Raw genomic sequence first — 19,864 nt, forward strand, 5'->3', positions numbered from 1 at the left:
TTGAAGGATTCTAGGATCTACGGGTAAACAAAATTTCACAAGCCTTACTGGAATCTGATTGTCAACTATGAGGTTAAAACTACTTCATTAAAACTGTCAATTAGTGTTCAACAGTGATGGGTAGTTGAATTTTTCTATTGTCAGGTTTAAATTAAATCATGTTGATGAAGACTGTTATTTGTACTAAGACATGCTGGTGTTCTGCAGATGGCGGCCATGTTAAGTATAGAGTCACCCAAGTCTCGGCTTCTATCTGACACCCACAAGATGCATGCCTCCATACAGGTTCACCCGTCCAAGTCCAACCAGGTAATAAAGTAAAAGTAAAACGTTAACGAAACAATCAATGTTTTGAAAAAAATGTCCCTGTATTTATTTTTGTTGTATAATATTATATATTTTTCGCCTGCATGTACTTTTAGTATGAACTTCAGGGGTACAGTTCCGCAGAGAATCTACTATATATTATCGGATTAAATAATACTCCAACATGTATATCGTTTTGTATTTCATTTTCACGCGATATAATATCGATTTAATGTATTACACATATACAAAATGTTAAGCCATATGGTATTTTGAAGAATAATATTTTACACTGTCCTACGGCAGTTTGGTTAGCTTGGTTCTGTTTGGTTCTGTTTGGTTTATAAAAGGCCTAATTCTAAACAAGGTAACATTTATCATATTTGGTTGATCATTATTAACAATTAAACTGATCTAAAATAACCTAACATAACCTAACCCTCACGCGGCAGCGTACTCCAAAGAGTGGCAGGCGACCATCTGTTGCATAGGCTGATAAAAATTGCAGAATATCAATATTTACATTAAATTAAATATTTTAATTGATATTAAATGGAATGCCAAGACTTTCAGGTGAACGAAATGGCAAACAGTTAAGATGGCATAGTGCTAGAGCTGAAAGGTTATTCGTTAGATCATAAAATATATTATGAAGGCTTTAACTGACTCTTACTGTTCATTATCATAGAAATTTAAATAAATAGTTCTTATTGCTTCGCTGTCAATCGATCATAAAGTGCCTGTGTAGTGATCAAGATTTCCCTGTAGCCAATGCTTCGTCACAGGTAGGGACAGTGTTGCTGTACGGAGTGCCGATAGTCTCGCTGGTCATAGAGAACCAGGAGCGACTTTGTCTGGCGCAGATCAGCAACACTCTGCTGAAGGAGTTCAGCTACAACGAGATACACAACCGTCGGGTGGCACTGGGCATCACCTGTGTGCAGTGTACCCCTGTACAGCTGGAGATACTACGTAGAGCAGGAGCCATGCCTGTGTCGTCGCGACGGTGTGGGATGATCACTAGAAGGTAGCACTTCCACTGATGAATATTATGTTAAGATTATGTTTGAATCTGGTTTCTTGTAATGGATTGTAGAATCAATGGTAAAAGAAGTCTTTGCTTTCATACCCAAGGCGTCCGGTAAGCAGCAACAAGCAATTATCAATAGGTTTTATGGGCCAAAAAGTAGCTAAGATAACTAATTATTTTTTTCCATAAACATTTTTTTTATTTTATTTGTTTTATATTTATTTATTTGACAGTTTTTTTTTATTTTTTTTTTTTCAAAGTTAGGCATTACAACTAGTTAATATGTCTTTAAGAAATTCATGTGAATTCAATTAGCAATAAACTATTTGCTAAACAATATAATCAATACAAAACATTTTTTACAAACATTCTATGATATATACATAGATGGAAGTGACCAGTTTTTCGTATTATACATATTGTAAATATATTTTACCACCTTTTCCTTCAGGGAGGCCGAGAGGCTCTGCAAGAGTTTCCTGGGAGACAACACTCCGCCCAGACTTCCGGACGACTTCGCGTTCAGCGTCCACCACGAGTGCGCCTGGGGATGTCGGGGAGCATTCCTCCCCTCCAGGTATAACTCCTCCAGAGCCAAGTGTATCAAGTGCACCATCTGTGGACTGTTCTTCTCCCCCAACAAGTTCATCTTCCACTCGCACCGCACCGGGCCCAACGCCAAGTACGTGCAGCCCGACGCGGCCAACTTCAACTCCTGGAGGAGACACATGCGACTCAGTGGCAATCCTCCGCTAGAAGTGGTCCACGCCTGGGAAGACGTCAAGGTAAAAGTAAATATGACGTTTGATTTGATTATTTGTTGTGACAGTAGTTATTTGTTACATTGCAGTTATAATTTTTTGAGTTGTACCTTTGTGTTTCATTAAAATATGGATTAAGCTTTACCATTAAAAACGTTAAAGTTTTGGTTTAAGGAATTAAGTATTTAGTAGATAATGGTTGGACCAATGACGAATGTTAATTAAAAGGATAGCTTAAAAACTGGAGTATTTTGTTCACTCATTATTAATGCAATTATTTTAAAGCGCGTAACTTAAAAGATTCGGATATCTTTATTGAAAGTACGAACAGCTTACGACTACGAGCTAGGACTTATGTCTAATACTAATATATAAAGGATAGCTATAAATCAATTATTTCTTTTTCCTGTAGCTTTGCAATAATGTTGAAGTATTTTATGCTACTTTGGGATTAAAATGTGAAATGTATTCAATCTAAAGAGTTTGATGGAATAATATCTTTTATACCATTGACTATGTTCTACTCAGAAGACATATTTTTTATACAATTGGAATAGGATAATGAATCCATATGGGAACATCTCGAGATGCATGTAATATTTTACATCCAAACGTTGCAGGGGTTTAAATTATTACAGTTTTGTAATACTGTGGCTTGTATGTAAATATTTTGGAAGCTCTACTCTATACTGATATGTTTCTTCTAGGCAATGTTCAACGGTGGCACCAGAAAGCGGCTACTGTCCTCCACCTCCAACCCCCAGAGATCGCCTCCAGTCAAGTCTCCAGGCGCGGACCCCTCACCTCCTCCCTTCCCACTACCTCCTCCAGCACCCACCCGGGTCCCTCCCTTGCCGATCGTCATGGACTACGTGTGGCACAAGCACCCTATGTCGCCGTACTCCGCACTACCCTGGCTGGGTCTACCCCCGACATCGCCCCTACTTCTACCCCCTGGGGAGGGCAAGTTGTACCCCTCGGCCTTCCACCCCGTGTACTCCGCTCCTCGCCACTCCTCTGACACCAACGACGACGAGGAGACTGTGGACATAGAGACTTGTCCTGAAGATGAAGTGAAGCCCTCCTGGAGCCCGGGACGTCCACGTGAAGAGGTTAGATATCTTATTTAGAAATCATGGTTACAACCATTTAAAAGGGGCAGTAAAGGTCCAAGGGTAGATATTTTTGGAAAACATACTTTTGGAAAGCGTAATTACTTAGCCTAGTGAATCTACAGTAGAGTAGCCATAACTATATAACGCAGTAAAAGAAGCATGCGACAAACCTACTTCTACACAGTAACACTAGTATTGACTGACTCAATTAAGATACGTGTATGTTTTGTCTAACAACCAAACCACATCATACAAATCAATATTAAAACTGATACTTACTGCCATAGTCTTTCAACATCAAAGAGTCAAAGTAGGTTAATCGCATATCCAACGTCAATTGAAAAATCAAAACACCATAGAAAAATCGTGTAACAATTTGTAGAGTTCGTTTCTCATTTGTTTTATTATTGCCAAATTTTGTCTTGATAATAAATCCAACGATTCGCCCAAAAACATGTTTTAATCGAATATGAACAATTACTTCTGTTGTTTAGTTAACATTTTCCCCCTTAATGCACTCCAGGCGATTTGTGAAATTTACGTCAACGTAATTTGTACTAAAACTGTTTAAGACACTTCGCACTTTATCTTTAAAGACAGGATCTGAAATGCGGAATGGTCCAAAGAAACCTCCAAATGGAATACTTTACACCTTTACCTCACTGAGGAGCCCTCAACCGAACCTAAACCTTCTTTACCGAATTTTCCTCAAAGAGATAACATCTTGGGAGAGTGTAAACTTTCTAAGCTGAAATTGAGTTTGGCTTTCGTTTGAAGATTCCATTAAGTTTTTCACAGTTATGTGCAACACCTTCCCTCGGATAAGATGATAGCGTCTTTTATTACATCACTCTTTTGCTGAATTAAATTAATCCCAAGTAAGGATCTTGAACAATTGGACGGACGAATACTGATGTTAAAAGTATTTGAATTTTGCAGCTGAATATAAAAAATTGTTGATTGTAATTGAGTGTGTTACATTCGGTGTCTATATTTGATAACTTTATTCGAACTCTATGTAAGTACGATTAAAATTCAAAGAAAACATGATAGAATTTGGTGAAATTGGCTTTAACTCAGTTGGAGCTAGTAAAAATGAATTTCCTGTAGGGTAATACTATAGAAACTCCACTACACCTAAGTATCCTAAACTTCTTCCACTATAAATAACTACCCTATACTTCCTTCACTATACATAAGTATCTTATACTTCTTCCACTATACCCAAGTATCCTATACTTTATCACTATACCTAAGTACCCTATACTTCTTCCACTATACCTAAGTATCCTATACTTTATCACTATACCTAAGAACCCTATACTTCTTCCACTATACCTAAGTAGTCTATACTTCTCCCATTATATCTAAGTAGTCTATACTTCTCCCACTATACCTAAGTAGCCTATACTTCTTCCCCTATTCCTAGCTACCCTATGCTTCTCCCACTATACCTAAGTATCTTATACTTCTTCCACTATACCTAAGTACCCTATACTTCTCCCATTATACCTAAGTAGCCTATACTTCTTCCCCTATACCTAGCTACCCTATGCTTCTCCCACTATACCTAAGTATCTTATACTTCTTCCACCCAAGTAGCCAAACTTCTTCAACTATACCTAAGTACCCTATACTTCTCCCACTACCCTAAGTACCCTATACTTCTTCCACTATACATAAGTATCTTATACTTCTTCCACTATACCTAAGTACCCTATACTTCTCCCACTACCCTAAGTACCCTTTACTTCTTCCACTATACCTAAGGGGAATTATTTTAAAACTTTTGAAAAACGAAACATAGAAACTTTAAAAAATAAAATAAATGTTACGCCCCATACGCTATCCCTCTCACAAGTAGGACAGAAGGCGCCGTGCCCTTCATATAACCATTCTACTCCGAGGGCGTGTAATCAAAAACATACCCTCTCGGGACTTGAAGCCCTGTTGAGTCTCAACAATAGCATTTGTTTGCGCTGAGTTTAATCCGTGTCAAGATTCCATGAGGGGTTATTTCCCGTGTGTTTTATTTGATACTCAATCATTAATAAAATACTGTTTACCAAATCGACCAGAATTTTACGGGTGTAAATAGGCCGACAGTTTGGAAAAACGTTGGTCCTGATATTGGATGTAAGATAGTGTATTATTTTATAAAGTGTCGGATATGGTTTTGGTAAAATGCTATTTGATTAAAGAGTGTTACATTGTTTTAAATCAAGATTAAGGACAAAACGACAGAATTTGCGAGATTTGTTAGGATATGAATGATTCTGAAAATTGCATTAGTTACGATTGGCTGGCATTTCTAGTCAAAGCTATGGTTAAAAACATACGGCATTACTTTTTTTAATTACATATACAGTACTTACTTACTTACTTTCCGTGTCCGGACTGACTGATTAAATCATCTTCTTCCAAAATCTAGCAGCTTGAATAGCCGTGTCATTTACATTACATATACAGTATCTCAATTTGGTATTAGCCTATGTCGGTTACAAATTCCAGTGCGTGCTTATAAGTTTGTGGTGTCGGAGTTATCATGTATGTGTACCTTATCGTACTCTTTACTTTTCAAGTACATTGGAAGGCAACATAGTAGTAATGACAGAACAAACATTACCATCAAGTCTGTTATATCACTTGTAACAAATTAGTGAGTTACACATTACTTACAGCAACCATCACAGAATATCGTGTTAATGCTATTCCTTTGGGACCAGTTGAAAAACTTTTAAAGGATCGTTTAAAACTAAAGTAAGTTCTGCATACTTAGCATTCAATCCGGTTTGTGGGTCCGATCTTAATCGCTTTTCTAGAGTTACGGCGTCTTTAAGATAATGGGATATTTTATATGCAAAACCGAGTTTTTTCTTTCAAATCAAGGGACGTTAAACACCGAATGTTGTCCCTCTGTTGCCCGATAATGATCAGTTACATTAACGGCATCAGTGTTTTGTTTCATTTGAAGTAGAGTGTTTTTCGAGACATTTTAAGAAAATAAATACAACCAGCACCCCCTTAACGTGTCATTATTGTAAAGTTTTCAAACATATGATTGTTCAAAATGTAACAAATGGGAAAATATGGCTTTAAAATTAAACAGAGTAAAAAAAAAAACAGTTGCAAATTTAGAGTAACTAAGAAGAACCATTCCCAAAACCCATTCATAAATTGACTTATTTATATAGATAAATAAAAGTCTTATTTGTTTGATAATTTTAATTGTAAATAGCAATGCATATTTTATTTCAACACACACTTTACTCCCTGGATCGTTCTATTTAGGGTTAGAATAAAGCTTTTCCTCAAAGTTAGTTCTGTAATCTGGCAATTACTAATTAATACATGTATGGTTAATTGATGATGGTTGATGATTCAATTTATTACTTATCACACAATATATTAATGATTTATTATATAAGTCATAATTTGTAATTTTCCATGGTAATACAATTGAGGTTTTTTAATTATTGAAGTAGAAGATTTTTCGTATATTTTTATACTTTTTATTTAGTTTTAACATATTGAAGCTGTTGTACGAACAAAAGCTTCATTCTATTCTCCGTGATTATAATAGGCATTTACAAAACAAAAAAGATAAAAGTTCGAAATCGAATTATACGAGTAATTTGTTGCCCAATTACGCCCTCCTCAGACTACTTTTATCGCGGTCCACGGTATGTTATATTTATTTACTGATTTTAAATGTAGAATTTTAGATGTACTGTTGAACTGCAAATTGCAGAAAATCAATATACGAACGGTTTGTTAAAACTGCAAAAAGTTGAAACTTACATATTTGCAAAAAAAAAAAAACACCAAAAACTAGCAAATTTAATTCAATAAAAGAACACTGTTAAAAATTTAGTTCATAATAGTTAGAAAACACATTTCATTCTACAACATTTTTACTCAACCATTATTTTTTGGTATTTTTAATTAGTTTGCTTAAAAAAATGTTTGAATTATGTATGGAAGACGATGTCAATAAACAAGCGCAATGGTTTGAACTAACATTTTTTGCGATTTATCTAAATTTGCATGACTTTACATGTCAGTAGTTATGATTTTTACACTTTTAGTATTGGGTTACGTTATTATTTACTTCTGGTAGATTTATTGTGTTCAAAACTGAATCAAATGTTTTCTTTGTATCATAAGAACGCGTTTTTTATCTATCCGTTCTTCAATTCTTGCCTGTTAAGATTTATCTGAATGCATCAGTCAAATGAAATCAATGTGAAGTAACTCTCTCATTCTACTAAAAGTATAAAAATATTGTATTGAAAGTTACAATATTATGAATTGAAAACGAAGAAAACACTACTGAATATTGTAATAATCGATCGTCTGAGTTATTTTCATAAAATGTTTAAACAATAGATGCAATCACTTAGAAAATTGACCAATTGAAGGTAAATACCAGCCAGGTTATACTGTGGTGATAATGTAAATGTGTTTGTTTGAGGTTAGGCGACAATCAGCTGTTTAAACAATCAGCATTGACAAACAGATGACAGCAGGAAGACGTCATAATGTTGATCCACTTAGGGTAATGGCCCATTGTCGTATTACAGTGAACAATGCCATTTACTTACCAACGGTGAACGAATACTTGTAGATGAGGAAAACTAGCTGATTTGTTCAAGAAAAATGTAGTACTTATGTAATGTTTTAATGTATGAATTCTTGTTTATTTTTCGTTGGAAGGATTGAGAGGTCATGCAAATGTGTCCTTTCACATTTTTTTCAATAGTATTGGAAGTTAATAAAATTATAACTTTTAATCCTAAATCAAGCACAAGCATCAATACCAGCAGCAGGATTTTAATTTTTACGGCTACCCTATCTTAACCTGACTTCGATGGAGATAGAGAAGATATTTACAGGGGTTTACAGGTTATATATTTTCCGATAACTTGTTTAACTATCAACGGCCGAAGCCTCGAAGGTACGCGATGTCATTTTTAACATTAAACTATGAAAATATAAAGAAAACTTTATAATCCTCATATAAAAAAGTGAGGTCGAAAAAAATACAAATATCATGTTGTTCATTATTTCTTTGAGAAATTTTATCAGCCTGTTTACATAAAACCAAGTGAGCCTCACATTTAAGTTATGCTTGTTATCGCTCAGAGAGAAGCGTCTTTATTCAAACTTGACAATCAGATTTGACTTTTAGCCGGAACAAAATGCCAAAAACTGATTAATGGGGGCCGCTTATCCTCTCGTTTTGTAATTACAGTAGGATCCCTAGGGACGTCCCCCATCCCTGTGGAGGAGGGGTAAGGTCCGTACTTGACATTTCTCTGGATTAACATTTAGTTGCTGCATGAGCGACAAAGGTCGACTGTTATGCTTTAATCAACTAACAGCCCTATTACCGTAGCTCTGGATAGTTATAGGACAAGCTCTTAAAAGTCGTCTTTAGTAAAAGTTATGGTCTATAGTTCCTTCCTGACTCTTTTTTGGTGGTTTAAGAATATGATTAAAAACCTGAAAATTGTGTTAGAAGCAAATATTTTCAAGTAACACTGTTTAAGGTTTTTGACCTCTACTTCTTTATTTGGGGGTTTTGTTTGGAATAAATCACTTTACTGCCACAAAACCGTAGAATAAGTAGATTCATCGTAAACATATATGTCTATTTTCTCTAGATTGACAACTTTCCTAAAATTTCATTGGTCTATGCCATTATTGATCGGAAATAATCAACCATGGATAGAATGTAGTCCGGTTCCCAATAATTTATTGCTTGTAGTTTGCTTGTTGTTGAGCAAACAAAAATGTGTAATTTACAATGTGATATACGCAATAAAGTAAATAAACGGTATCAACAAACTGACACTTTCTCCAATTATTTTATTAACAACTTAATGTAAGCGGTAAGAGGTGGGAGTAACTATGATTTGTTATAGGTAAAATCGCAAAAACTGCAACAGCTTTTAAGCCGCAATTTTTGTAGCATTGGGTTTTTTGTACCGTTGTGTTTGGAGTAGTTTAGAACTGATTTTGTTATAACCCAATTTTCTGTTATTTTATGGGTTTGTGTGAAAATTGCTAAATAAAAAAATAAACAATGCCTGAAGGTGTATGGGTGTAGTACCCACAAATTGGTTTTAATCAAGATTGGACTACAGGTGTGGTCTGTGGCTCCGTACGTACACGCCATGTAAGTGCACTTTTGCACACACTTAGACATCTCTTTGAAACCCACTTTTTGGGTTCAGGGGGCCCAAAATGGACATATCCATTCCAAATACGAGCTCAAAAATATTCACATAAACAATACTTTTTCCATTATACTATGTATAGGGGGGGGGGTGAAAAAATCCAGCCTTAATTAACACTCAATATAAAACTGGTTTTATTAATTTAAAACGTTGAGTGGTCTAATCTCTCCATTAATCTGATTAACTCAATGACTAGAAGCAGGTGTCGGGTGGTAATATCCCCCCTACACACCGGAAGCTCTAAGTGCCCATAAACAATCAGACAGTTGCCGCATCAATCAAGTTATTGCTTTATCTTTATGTTTCCAATCATGGTGTCGCCGACGCCAAAATGTCAACATCGCCCCTAGACACCGTCGCGGTTCGGCGCCCGCTCTTTAATCAAAACCCCTCCCCATCAACCCCCTCCCACCAAATACGTACTTTGTGAGTCGTTAAGAGTTTTTTAACAGACTGACTGCAAAATTATTACTAGAGGAAACAACTCTTTAAGCTAATTCATCTGTCTTGGTTGAGGTAAGAATCGTGTTGTTTAGTGACGTCCTGGTGTAGGAAGAATTTAAATAAACAAATAACAAAATAATAAATTATCGGAAACGATACTCAAAAGCTACAAAATTGCATCGTGCATTGGTAGTTTGTATTTACTGTAAGGAAATGTTTTGAATAGATATAAAACTTGTGTAAAAATTGACGCTTACCTGCTGGAATTATAATGTAGTAGTGTTCCAGCTAAATAGTGGTTGAATCAATGGGAGTGATCGAATTTTGAAAAACGTCGAACATAAGATATTTTTCATACGCTAATAACGCTTCAGAACTTAGTTGGTTTGATATGAAGTTTGTTCGAAATTATTCGAAATAATGTCAAGTGAATGTCGATGAATCATAATATTTTGCCTTTAAACACGTTCTAGGCAGTTAGGCATTACATCCAAACCTAGGGTCCAGGGTTAAAGCTTGGTCAGTATCAAATTTCTACAAGCCGTCTCACTCATACCATGCTCATAATAATTATTTAAGCGCAATTGGGTCAATCGCCTCTGCCTTACGTATTACCTTACGTAATAAAGAAGATAGAAATACTATGTCATTTTACTGGATCGGTTTTCCCAGTCAAAGCTGTTTTGTAAACGATATCCCTACAATTTACACCTTAATGTTCAACACTTCATAAGTTTTTTTTATTTTTGTTTATTCTGTCGACACGATGGTAAACATTTCTTTCACATATGTCTAGAATCTCTTTGTATAGTTTCTCTAACGCTGGTTTCATAAATTAATTAAATGCCAAGTAGTCAAATAAGTCTCATGATCGTTAACCTTTTTTAAGTCAATTCTTCTTGAAACTCTCAAGATATTGTTTACTTCCCAATCAATAGGCACAATCGTCAGTAGCCTAGAGGATGAAGGGATTAAGGCGGGGGGGGGGAGGGAATAATTTGAGCAAAGAAATTGTAAACAAGACGAGCGGCAGCTGTGACGTGCAAACAAAAAACCAATAACATCGCTTGCAATATTGAGAAGCTGCATGGCGGTGCAGCGAAGCTACATGCATTATTAGTGTTGAGCCGACAGACGAGGATTCTGGTGATTACATCCTGTGAATCCAAACTAAACACTGGGAAAAAAACTGTTACTGTCGCTGGTGGAGATGAGTCTGTGTGGTGAAAAGCTACGTCGAGAAGGTATAACTGGCCCAAAACCATTGACAACATTGACATATTTTTGAAAATGAAACTGTAATGATAATGGAAGACATCACATGTGTTGTCTCGTGTGGGTTTTGGAAAGTAGTTTCAAAACGTCAATGAGTCATGCATCTGTTTTATTTCTCTGTGTTCGTATTTCAAAGTGGCAATTTTATTGGTATGCAAAGTAAATGGCATTTCAAACTTTTGAGTAATGAAAAATTTCACGTAACAGATTTATTTTATATGTTTACCTTAATTTAAACAGCAAGTTGAGGGACTGCAACTATCTTGAATTCATATCAAAACTATGCAAATACTGCAGTTTTTGTCGCTGAATTTGGACAATTGTTTTGGAATCCGAGGCTCCGCTCTTTCTTTGTCCTTCTGTGTAACATGGGAGCTCCTGCGGCCCTCTTGTGGGATGCTTTCCGTGACGCATTGTGCGAAGACCATTTAGAGCGGAATCCTCTTGATCACGAGCTTGCGTACAAGCTGGCTCTAATTGAGATCGACCGAAGCCTTCGACGTCAGGGATCCTGCTTGGCCGATCACGGTCTCCCTACTGTAGATGACGACACGACCGAACTGGGGAGGGAACTACTCATCTACGGTGAAAATCGTCAGAGATCACTTGTAGATGAGTGGGAACCTAAACTTTCCCGCGACCAGAGGGCGGTCTTCGATCATGTTCGGTCTCTACTACAGGGCCAAGTCGATCGTCGATCAACAAAATTGATCTTTCTTGACGGACCCGGAGGCTACGGCAAGACCTGTCTAATACAAGTTATCCTCGCATACGTCCGTAGTCGTAACCAGGTCGCTATTGCTGTCGCTAGCTCCGGCATTGCCGCTGGTAATCTGCCTGGTGGCACGACAGCACATAGCATGTTTCGGCTACCACTTGATCTCGGCGATGGCACTGGATATTGGAACTTGACCAACGGATCTCAGCGGGCAGAACTCATCAGAGCCGCACAGCTCATAGTTTTTGATGAGGCCCCGATGGCTCACCGGTACATTTTTGAAATCATCGACAGATCTCTGCGTGATCTCATGAATTCACCTGAGCCATTCGGGAATAAGATCTTTATCTGCTGCGGAGATTTCCGTCAGATCGCACCAGTTGTTGCCAAGGCTCGTACTCCGGCCGACATTGCCTGTGTATCACTGTGTGCGTCATCTCTGTGGTCAAGTTTCAAAATCTTTTCTCTCTCCACTCCTCACCGGACTTCTGGGTCCACTGCCTACTCTGACTTCCTCCTCCAAGTAGGCAATGGAACAATTACATCTGTTCCTTTTGGGGAAGGCCGTGACTCTGTTGCCCTGATCCCACTGTCCGGTGTGAAATACGTGACATCCCTTCCCGACTTAATCGAGTTTGTGTTTCCTGCTTGTGACCTACACCACACAGACAGAATTGCAGGCAGGGCCATTCTCTCAACCATGAACGCCAATGTCCAACAGATCAACAACACCGTCCTCAACCTGATGGACGGCGTCGTTCATGAGTTGAGGAGTGCTGATTCTGTGGACAAGGAGAACGACGATGGTATGGATGTAGACGTTCACTTGTTGAACCAAGCTACTGGCAAGGGTGTACCAGACCATGTCCTGCGACTCAAGATTGGCTCCGTGTGTCTCGTCATGAGGAACTTGAACATTGACAGCGGACTCGTAAACGGCACTAAAGTGATCGTGACGGCAATAAGACCTCGTCTGATCACAGTGCGACTCCCTGGACAACATGATCCGATTTGTATCCCCCGGATTCAGTTCGTTTTCCCGTTCGTCGAGGGGTCACCGCTTCGTGTCCGCCGTCTTCAGTTCCCTCTCATGCTGGCATATTCCATGACTGGCCACAAAAGCCAGGGCCAGACGATTGATCGCGTCGGAGTCGATCTTCGCAGTGACTGTTTCACCCATGGTCAGTTGTACGTCCTTCTCAGTAGAGTCAGGCATCCAGACCATATAGTCGTCCTTGTCCGTCCCGACCGTGTCCAAGGGGGAATCGCATACGCGAAAAATATCGTGTATGACGATCTCCTCCTCTAACCCTGACTTGACTTTAGCTTTAGGTTGTTGTATATATTCCCTTTAAGTTTTTTCTTTAGAAATAAGTCGTTTTTCGTGTTTTTAGTATTTTAGTTTGGCAGTACGATAGGGGGCCTGCCTTATCAAAAGTCCCCGTTGTTGTATATATTTTTTTTCTTCTTTTTATTAGTTAGTTAAGTTGTTGTTCATATTTCTTTAGGTAGTTAGTAAAGTTTACTAACTTGTATATTTGTAAATAATTGTAAATATGGTTCCGACGTTTCCTGGCCTCCTCGTGGCGGAACTGGATATGCCATAAAGTTTATGGCTAACCGACAGGGAAACAAACATTACTTGATCTATTGTCATAAATATATACATGAATATCTACTATAATCTATTTAATTAATATAATACTTTACTATTATCAACTTATTCACTTATCAATCTACTTATCTTATACAAAATTTTACTGACTTGTACATGTGTTAATAATTGTAAATATGGTTCCGACGTTTCCTGGCCTCCTCGTGGCGGAACTGGATATGCCTTGCAGTTTATGGCTAACCGACAGGGAAACAAACATTACTTGATCTATTTTCATAAATATATACATGAATATCTACTATAATCTATTTAATTAATATAATACTTTACTATTATCAACTTATTCACTTATCAATCTACTTATCTTATACAAAATTTTACTGACTTGTACATGTAATTAATAATATGGTTCCGACGTTTCCTGGCCTCCTCGTGGTGGAACTGGATATGCCTTGCAGTTTATGGCTAACCGACAGGGAAACAAACATTACTTGATCTATTTTCATTAATAAATTTATAAATATATACTAACATCTGTTTACTTGAAATACTATAACTGTTAATATAAATAATTGTAAATTAATATGGTTCCTACGTTTCCTGGCCTCCCCGTGGCGGAACTGGATATGCCATACAGTTTGTGGCTAACTGACAGGGAAACAAAAATAAATTCATCTATTTTCATAAACATATACATGAATATTTACTATGAACTATTTACTTAATATAATACTTTACTATTCTATACTTATCAATCTACTCGAATATTTTGTGAAATGGTTATTACTTCAATATCGATTTTCGCTATTACAACCCCACAAAGAATTTAGAGATGCGGAGAGTGCTTTCTAGACCACTTCTAGGTGTGCTACGGGCTTGAAATTTCCCCGGCTTCTTGGTGATGGCCTCTCACCCCTTCCTAAATTTCTGAATGACGACTAACAGCTAGGGGGCCTGGGGGCGGAGCCCCCAGCGAGCCAAAGGCGAGTCTAAATAATATACAGCCCGATGTGTTACTGACTCAGGTATACAAATTCTAGACCACTTCTAGATGAGCTAGAGACTTGAAATTTTCGGTGTTTTGTAGGTCTAGTGCCCAAACCCCCGGGAAAATTCCAAAAAGTGACGTTTTTAAATTTTAACCCCCCCGAAATTAGGGGTTTCCCCCCATGTTATTCTTATGGGGAATAACATTAAAAATGACCGATTTTGGTGTGCCCATCTGAACGGTTTAGAAACGTGCTAGAGACTTCAAATTTGCGTAGTATTGTACTATGGGATCTTAAATTAACGGTGAATTTCGCAAAAGTCCCATTTTCCAATTTTAACCCCCCCCAAAATCCAAAATGGCGGACCTCTGAAAACGAAAAAACACTTTTTTTTCAACCGGATGTAGCTCGAAAACGGTAAGAGATAGAAAAGATTTGAAGTATATCCAGGAACAGGAATTAAATTTTATACAAAACCCTCTTAGGCGTTTTGCAAAAATCGGACTCCTTCAGCTTCAAAAAACGGCCTACTTTCAAAATTTTGTAAATTTCATTCACATTTTTTACGGTTTTCGCTATTTTTTCATATTTAAATAATTTCTTTTTGCAGATATTATTAATGCTCTGTATTCTGCTTACTTTACTTTATATTTTACTCATTTAATGTTTTTTTGTATCTTTACTCCTTAACCCCCAAAACTTAGGTTTAATGTCAAAATTTAAAGGTTTTTTACAACTTTTACAAGCCCCATGTTATTCTTATGGAGAATAACATTGAAAAATGCCGACTTTAGTATGCTCATCTGAACCGTTTAGAAACGTGCTAGAGACTTGAAACTTGGTATTATTGTAGTAGGGGATCTTATATTAATGATGAAATTTGCAAAAGTCCCATTTTCAAATTTTAACCCCGCCAAAAATCCAAAATGGCGGACCTCTGAAAACGATAAAACAAGTTTTTTTTTCAAACGGATATAGCTCGAAAACAGTAAGAGCTAGAAAAGATTTGAAAGGATCTTAGCGAAAGGAAATTAAATTTTATACTGAACCCTTCGGGGCGTTTTCCAAAAATCGCACTCCTGAAGCTTCCAAAAACGCCCTAATTTCAAAATTGTGTAAATTTCTTTCAAATTTTTACCGTTTTTCGTTATTTTTTCATACTTAAACAATTCCTTTTTGCAAATATTATTATTGCTTTGTGTTCTCCTTACTTTACTTTAAATTTTACACATTACATGTTATTTCGTAACTTTACTCCTTGACCCAAAATACTTAAGTTTTTACCACTTTTACAAGCCCCATATTATTCTCATGCAGAATAAGATTGAAATTTGACGACTTTGGTATGGTCAAATGAATCGTTTAGAAATGTGCTAGAGACTTGAAATTTGTTAGTATTCTAGTAATGGATCCTAAGTTAATGGTGAAATTTGCAAAAGTCCAATTTTTAAATTTTAACACACCCAAAAATCCAAAATGGCGGACCTCTGAAAACGACAAAACACGTTTTTTTCAATCGGCTATAGTTCGAAAACTGTAAGAGCTAGAAAAGATTTGAAAGATTTTTCATGAACAGGAATTAAATTTTCTACAAAACCCTTATAAGCGTTACCCGAAAATCGCACTCCTTCAGCTTCAAAAAACGCCCTACTTTCAAAATTTGGTAAATTTCTATAAAATCTTTACCGGTTTTCGCAATTTTTTTATACTTTAATAATTTATTTTTGCAAATATTATTATTGCTTTTCCCTTACTTTGCTTTAAATTTTACTCATTTACATTTTTTTCGTAACTTTACTCCTTGACCCCCAAAACTACGAGCCCAATGTTATTATTATGGAGAATAACATTGAAATTTAATGGTCATCAGAATCGTTTAGAATCGTGCTAGAGACTTGTAATTTGGCAGTATTGTAGTATGGGATACTAAGTTAAGGGTGAAATTTGCAAAAGTCACTTTTAAGTCATTTTAAAATTTTTAACTCCCCAAAAATCCAAAATGGCGGATATCTAAAGACGATATAACACGTTTTTTACGGCTATAACTAAAAAGCAATAGGAGCTAGCCAAGATTTGAATGGATTTTCATGTTCAGGAATTTAATTTTCTACAAAACCCTTACACGTGTTTTCCGACAATTTCTTCCCTTCACCCCTAAAAAACGTCCTACTTTCAGAAATTGGTATTTTTCAAGTTTTTACCGGTTTTCGCTATTTTTACATCCTTAAATAATCACTTTTTGCAAATGTTATCAATGATTTGTATTTTTCTTGGCTTAATTTCGGTTTTAATCATACATGTTTTTTTTCGTAACTTTACTCCTTGACCCCCAAAACTTAAGTTTAATATCAAAATTTAAAAGGTTTTACCAGTTTCACGAGGTAATAATAGACTCTTTACCTTTTCTGTATGCACAATTTTATTAAAACTATACAAAGTTTACTGTATTAGAGCTAACACCAAGGTATGAATATAATAAGGACCATTTAAAAAGTCCCCCCCCCCTCTCGAAATCCCCCTTATATCTATCCTATAGCCACCACAGATTCATCGGTCTAAATCACGTTTACCAATTTCTAGATTAGCTAAAAATCCTGAAATTTGCACCCTGTCCCCCTGTGGCACATTTGTACTTACAAAATTTTATCCCCAATTTTCGCTACTTTTCCCAATCTAAGTAAATTCTTTTTGCAAACATTATTAATATTTTGTATATACTCTGGTTTACTTAAAGTTTAATCCCCCTATCGTATTTCCAACCCCCCCCCTCCCTAATATTATATCCTCCCCTGCCCCAATGCTATTCTTACAGGTGCGTAAGTCTAAATCACGTTTACCCATTTCTAGATTAACTGGATGTCTGAAATTTGGCCCGATTGTAGGTCTTGCGCCCTGTCCCCCTTGGCTCATCTTTACTTACCCCCAACCAAAAAGGGGGCCTGGGGGCGGAGCCCCTAGCGAGCCAAAGGCGAGTCTTGGATTTATATACACTGTTGCTAATGTTCCAAAACATGTTTCACGTTACAGCAACCGGTAAATATAATACTGGTATCAAAACGTCAAAAAAATTGTATTAGTGTAAAACAAATAATATTAATCGTATTACAGTGTTTTAAGGACTCACGGGATCCTACGTTTATAGTTCTACTAGCTGTAACCCGCGGGCTTTGCCCCGTTTAACTTCTTAATTTTCAAGATTATCTCGTTCGCATGGCTCAATCACGTCCTGGTTGAAGTTTGTTCGCTACGCTCACTCACCTTTAGGTTGGAGCTCGTTCGCTACGCTCACTCACCTTTAGGTTGGAGCTCGTTCGCTACGCTCACTCACCTTTAGGTTGGAGCTCGTTCGCTACGCTCACTCACCTTTAGGTTGGAGCTCGTTCGCTGCGCTCACTTGCCTTCAGGTTAGCTCGTTCGCTACGCTATCTCGCCTCCAGGTTGAAGTTCGTTCGCTACGCTCACTCACCTTTTGGTTGCAAATTAGCTGTTGTCATAAATGTAAAAGAAATAATAGTGCTGCACCCTGTTGGTAATCCTTGTAACTTTAATGCTATTGAACATCATACAACAGAACCAACTTGTTTAATTGAAACAGCTGTTAAGATTCAATAATTCCATTTCTCATAAGGTTAACATGGGAAACTCCAGAGCCACTGGGGCGGAGCCCGAAAGGATTTTTGAAATAAGAATATGCCTATATGTTAATCGGGAATGTGAGCTATCATCATGCCAAATTTCAGCCCAATCCGACCAGTATTTTTCGAGTTTACTTTTCCCATACACACATACAGCAACCACCTCTTTTTTATAATAGTATAGATGGATCCAACTCAGTTCAACCATTGTTTAATATTGTATGAAAATTAAATAACACTAGGCACATTTCCTATAGCATTTTAAACACATATCAACAACGCCTTTTCATCAAAACAAAGAGAACGCACTTTCTCGATACCCCTGTATTTTTACTCTTACAAGACTGTTGGTTCCGTTGGTGCTGTTGGACCAACAGTGTTGAATCTCGAATCCTTCTTGTACGTTTGTTCCATTCATAACATTTTGATACATGTTACATTGTACTTGTGTGATTTTACAACATGAGTCAATGTCAATATTTCTACCCAACCCAGTCTGTACACCCGTTTTTTTAACTACCGGTCTTTAATCGATCAACAATTGATTGTTCGCTTAAAGCATTACGTCGGTGGTGCAAGAGACAGCTTGGCCACGTTGGCATCAAACAACGCCACGTGTGTTTAAACACCATTTATCAATCCAAGATGGCGGCCGTCTCCATACAAACAGTGGCTTCTGTCATTAGATAACGCCGCTTACCTGACAACTAAAACTACTCTGCTTAACAGCATATTGATTGGAGGATATCGAAGTGAATCTATGTTAATTACTCTTAGATCAGAGAGACTGATTGAGTGGTTGTTACTTAAGGAAACTGTTTCTATTTATGAAACGTTGGGAACACATTTTTTCATGGAATTGATTTTTACATTTGTAAATCAAGTATATACAAAATTGTCTTACAGCATAGTGTTTGACCCAATTAAAATAATATTTTAGTTAAAAGATATAAACAACTAATAAAAGTCCATTCGTATTCAAATTTATTTATTTGAATGAATTAAATTGAAAAATTCTTTATTGCTCTTTTCAAATACAATAGGTACAGTACAATAAATACATCTGTATAAGCTAAGGTTATACATAAGTATTTCATGTTACTGTACTGTATTTATTCTAATATAAACAAAAAACACAAATACTCCTCACAACATAAATCTAACTAATTATAATATAATAGAACAATAAAGCCCTGAGGTTACAGAAGCTGTGCGGGAAAATTTTTTGATTAAATTTAAAAAAAAAACTTTAAAACACCTTATAGGCCGTATAGTATTATAAAAAATAAAATTCGAATTTATAAAGATCTAATGTATAGATTCTCTTGCAATGGAATCCTCATCTCGATATTCACTCACACTGGTCCAGTTTCCTTAAGAGAATAATAAAGCCATACAAAGACAATTTATTGAAAAATAAGCATATTTGTCAAGAGCTACAATAAAGGAAAAATTCTGGAGATTTTGTATGAAGAAATTAGGAGTTTTGAGCAAGCAATAACAAATCCATAACACTTACACTGTATAGGGACTAAAATGATTATTTCATGAATACTCTAATACGTGTTTTCCAACTAAAATTTAAATTAAGTGTCAGCTTGAAATGTCAATCAATGATTTGTATAGATAGTGTTGTTCTGACTATGAATACCCAATATTTCTATGTTAACCTAATGTTTTTCTTTGATCACGAATTAAATAGCATAATGATAAAATACAAGTTGGCCCAGCTAT

General features: G+C 36.5%; 2 protein-coding genes across 2 annotated transcripts; both read left to right on the plus strand.

Annotated features, from left to right (window-relative positions):
• The first annotated feature begins 264 nt into the window (after positions 1 to 264).
• LOC129003283 (SKI family transcriptional corepressor 2-like) lies at positions 265 to 3,227 on the plus strand. Its single transcript, XM_054431573.1, has 4 exons — positions 265 to 309; positions 1,092 to 1,333; positions 1,788 to 2,121; positions 2,805 to 3,227. Exons 1-4 carry the CDS (start codon positions 268 to 270, stop codon positions 3,225 to 3,227), a joined length of 1,041 nt encoding a protein of 346 aa, XP_054287548.1. The 5' UTR covers positions 265 to 267.
• An 8,314-nt stretch (positions 3,228 to 11,541) lies between these two features.
• LOC129003285 (uncharacterized) lies at positions 11,542 to 13,200 on the plus strand. The gene has a single exon (XM_054431574.1). The coding sequence runs from the start codon at positions 11,542 to 11,544 to the stop codon at positions 13,198 to 13,200; it is 1,659 nt and encodes a 552-aa protein (XP_054287549.1).
• Positions 13,201 to 19,864: the final 6,664 nt, after the last annotated feature.

The sequence above is a fragment of the Macrosteles quadrilineatus genome, unplaced genomic scaffold, assembly GCF_028750875.1.
Source record: "Macrosteles quadrilineatus isolate MER2022 unplaced genomic scaffold, UCM_ALF_1.0 Scaffold_9__3_contigs__length_116548681, whole genome shotgun sequence".
Taxonomy (NCBI): Eukaryota; Metazoa; Arthropoda; class Insecta; order Hemiptera; family Cicadellidae; genus Macrosteles; species Macrosteles quadrilineatus.

Coding starts and splice junctions, on each gene's coding strand:
- LOC129003283 (XM_054431573.1), top strand. CDS start 268: ATGCATGCCTCCATACAGGTTCACCCGTCCAAGTCCAACCAG. Junction 310..1,091: donor ACCCGTCCAAGTCCAACCAG/GTAATAAAGTAA, acceptor GCTTCGTCACAG/GTAGGGACAGTGTTGCTGTA. Junction 2,122..2,804: donor ACGCCTGGGAAGACGTCAAG/GTAAAAGTAAAT, acceptor TGTTTCTTCTAG/GCAATGTTCAACGGTGGCAC.
- LOC129003285 (XM_054431574.1), top strand. CDS start 11,542: ATGGGAGCTCCTGCGGCCCTCTTGTGGGATGCTTTCCGTGACGCATTG.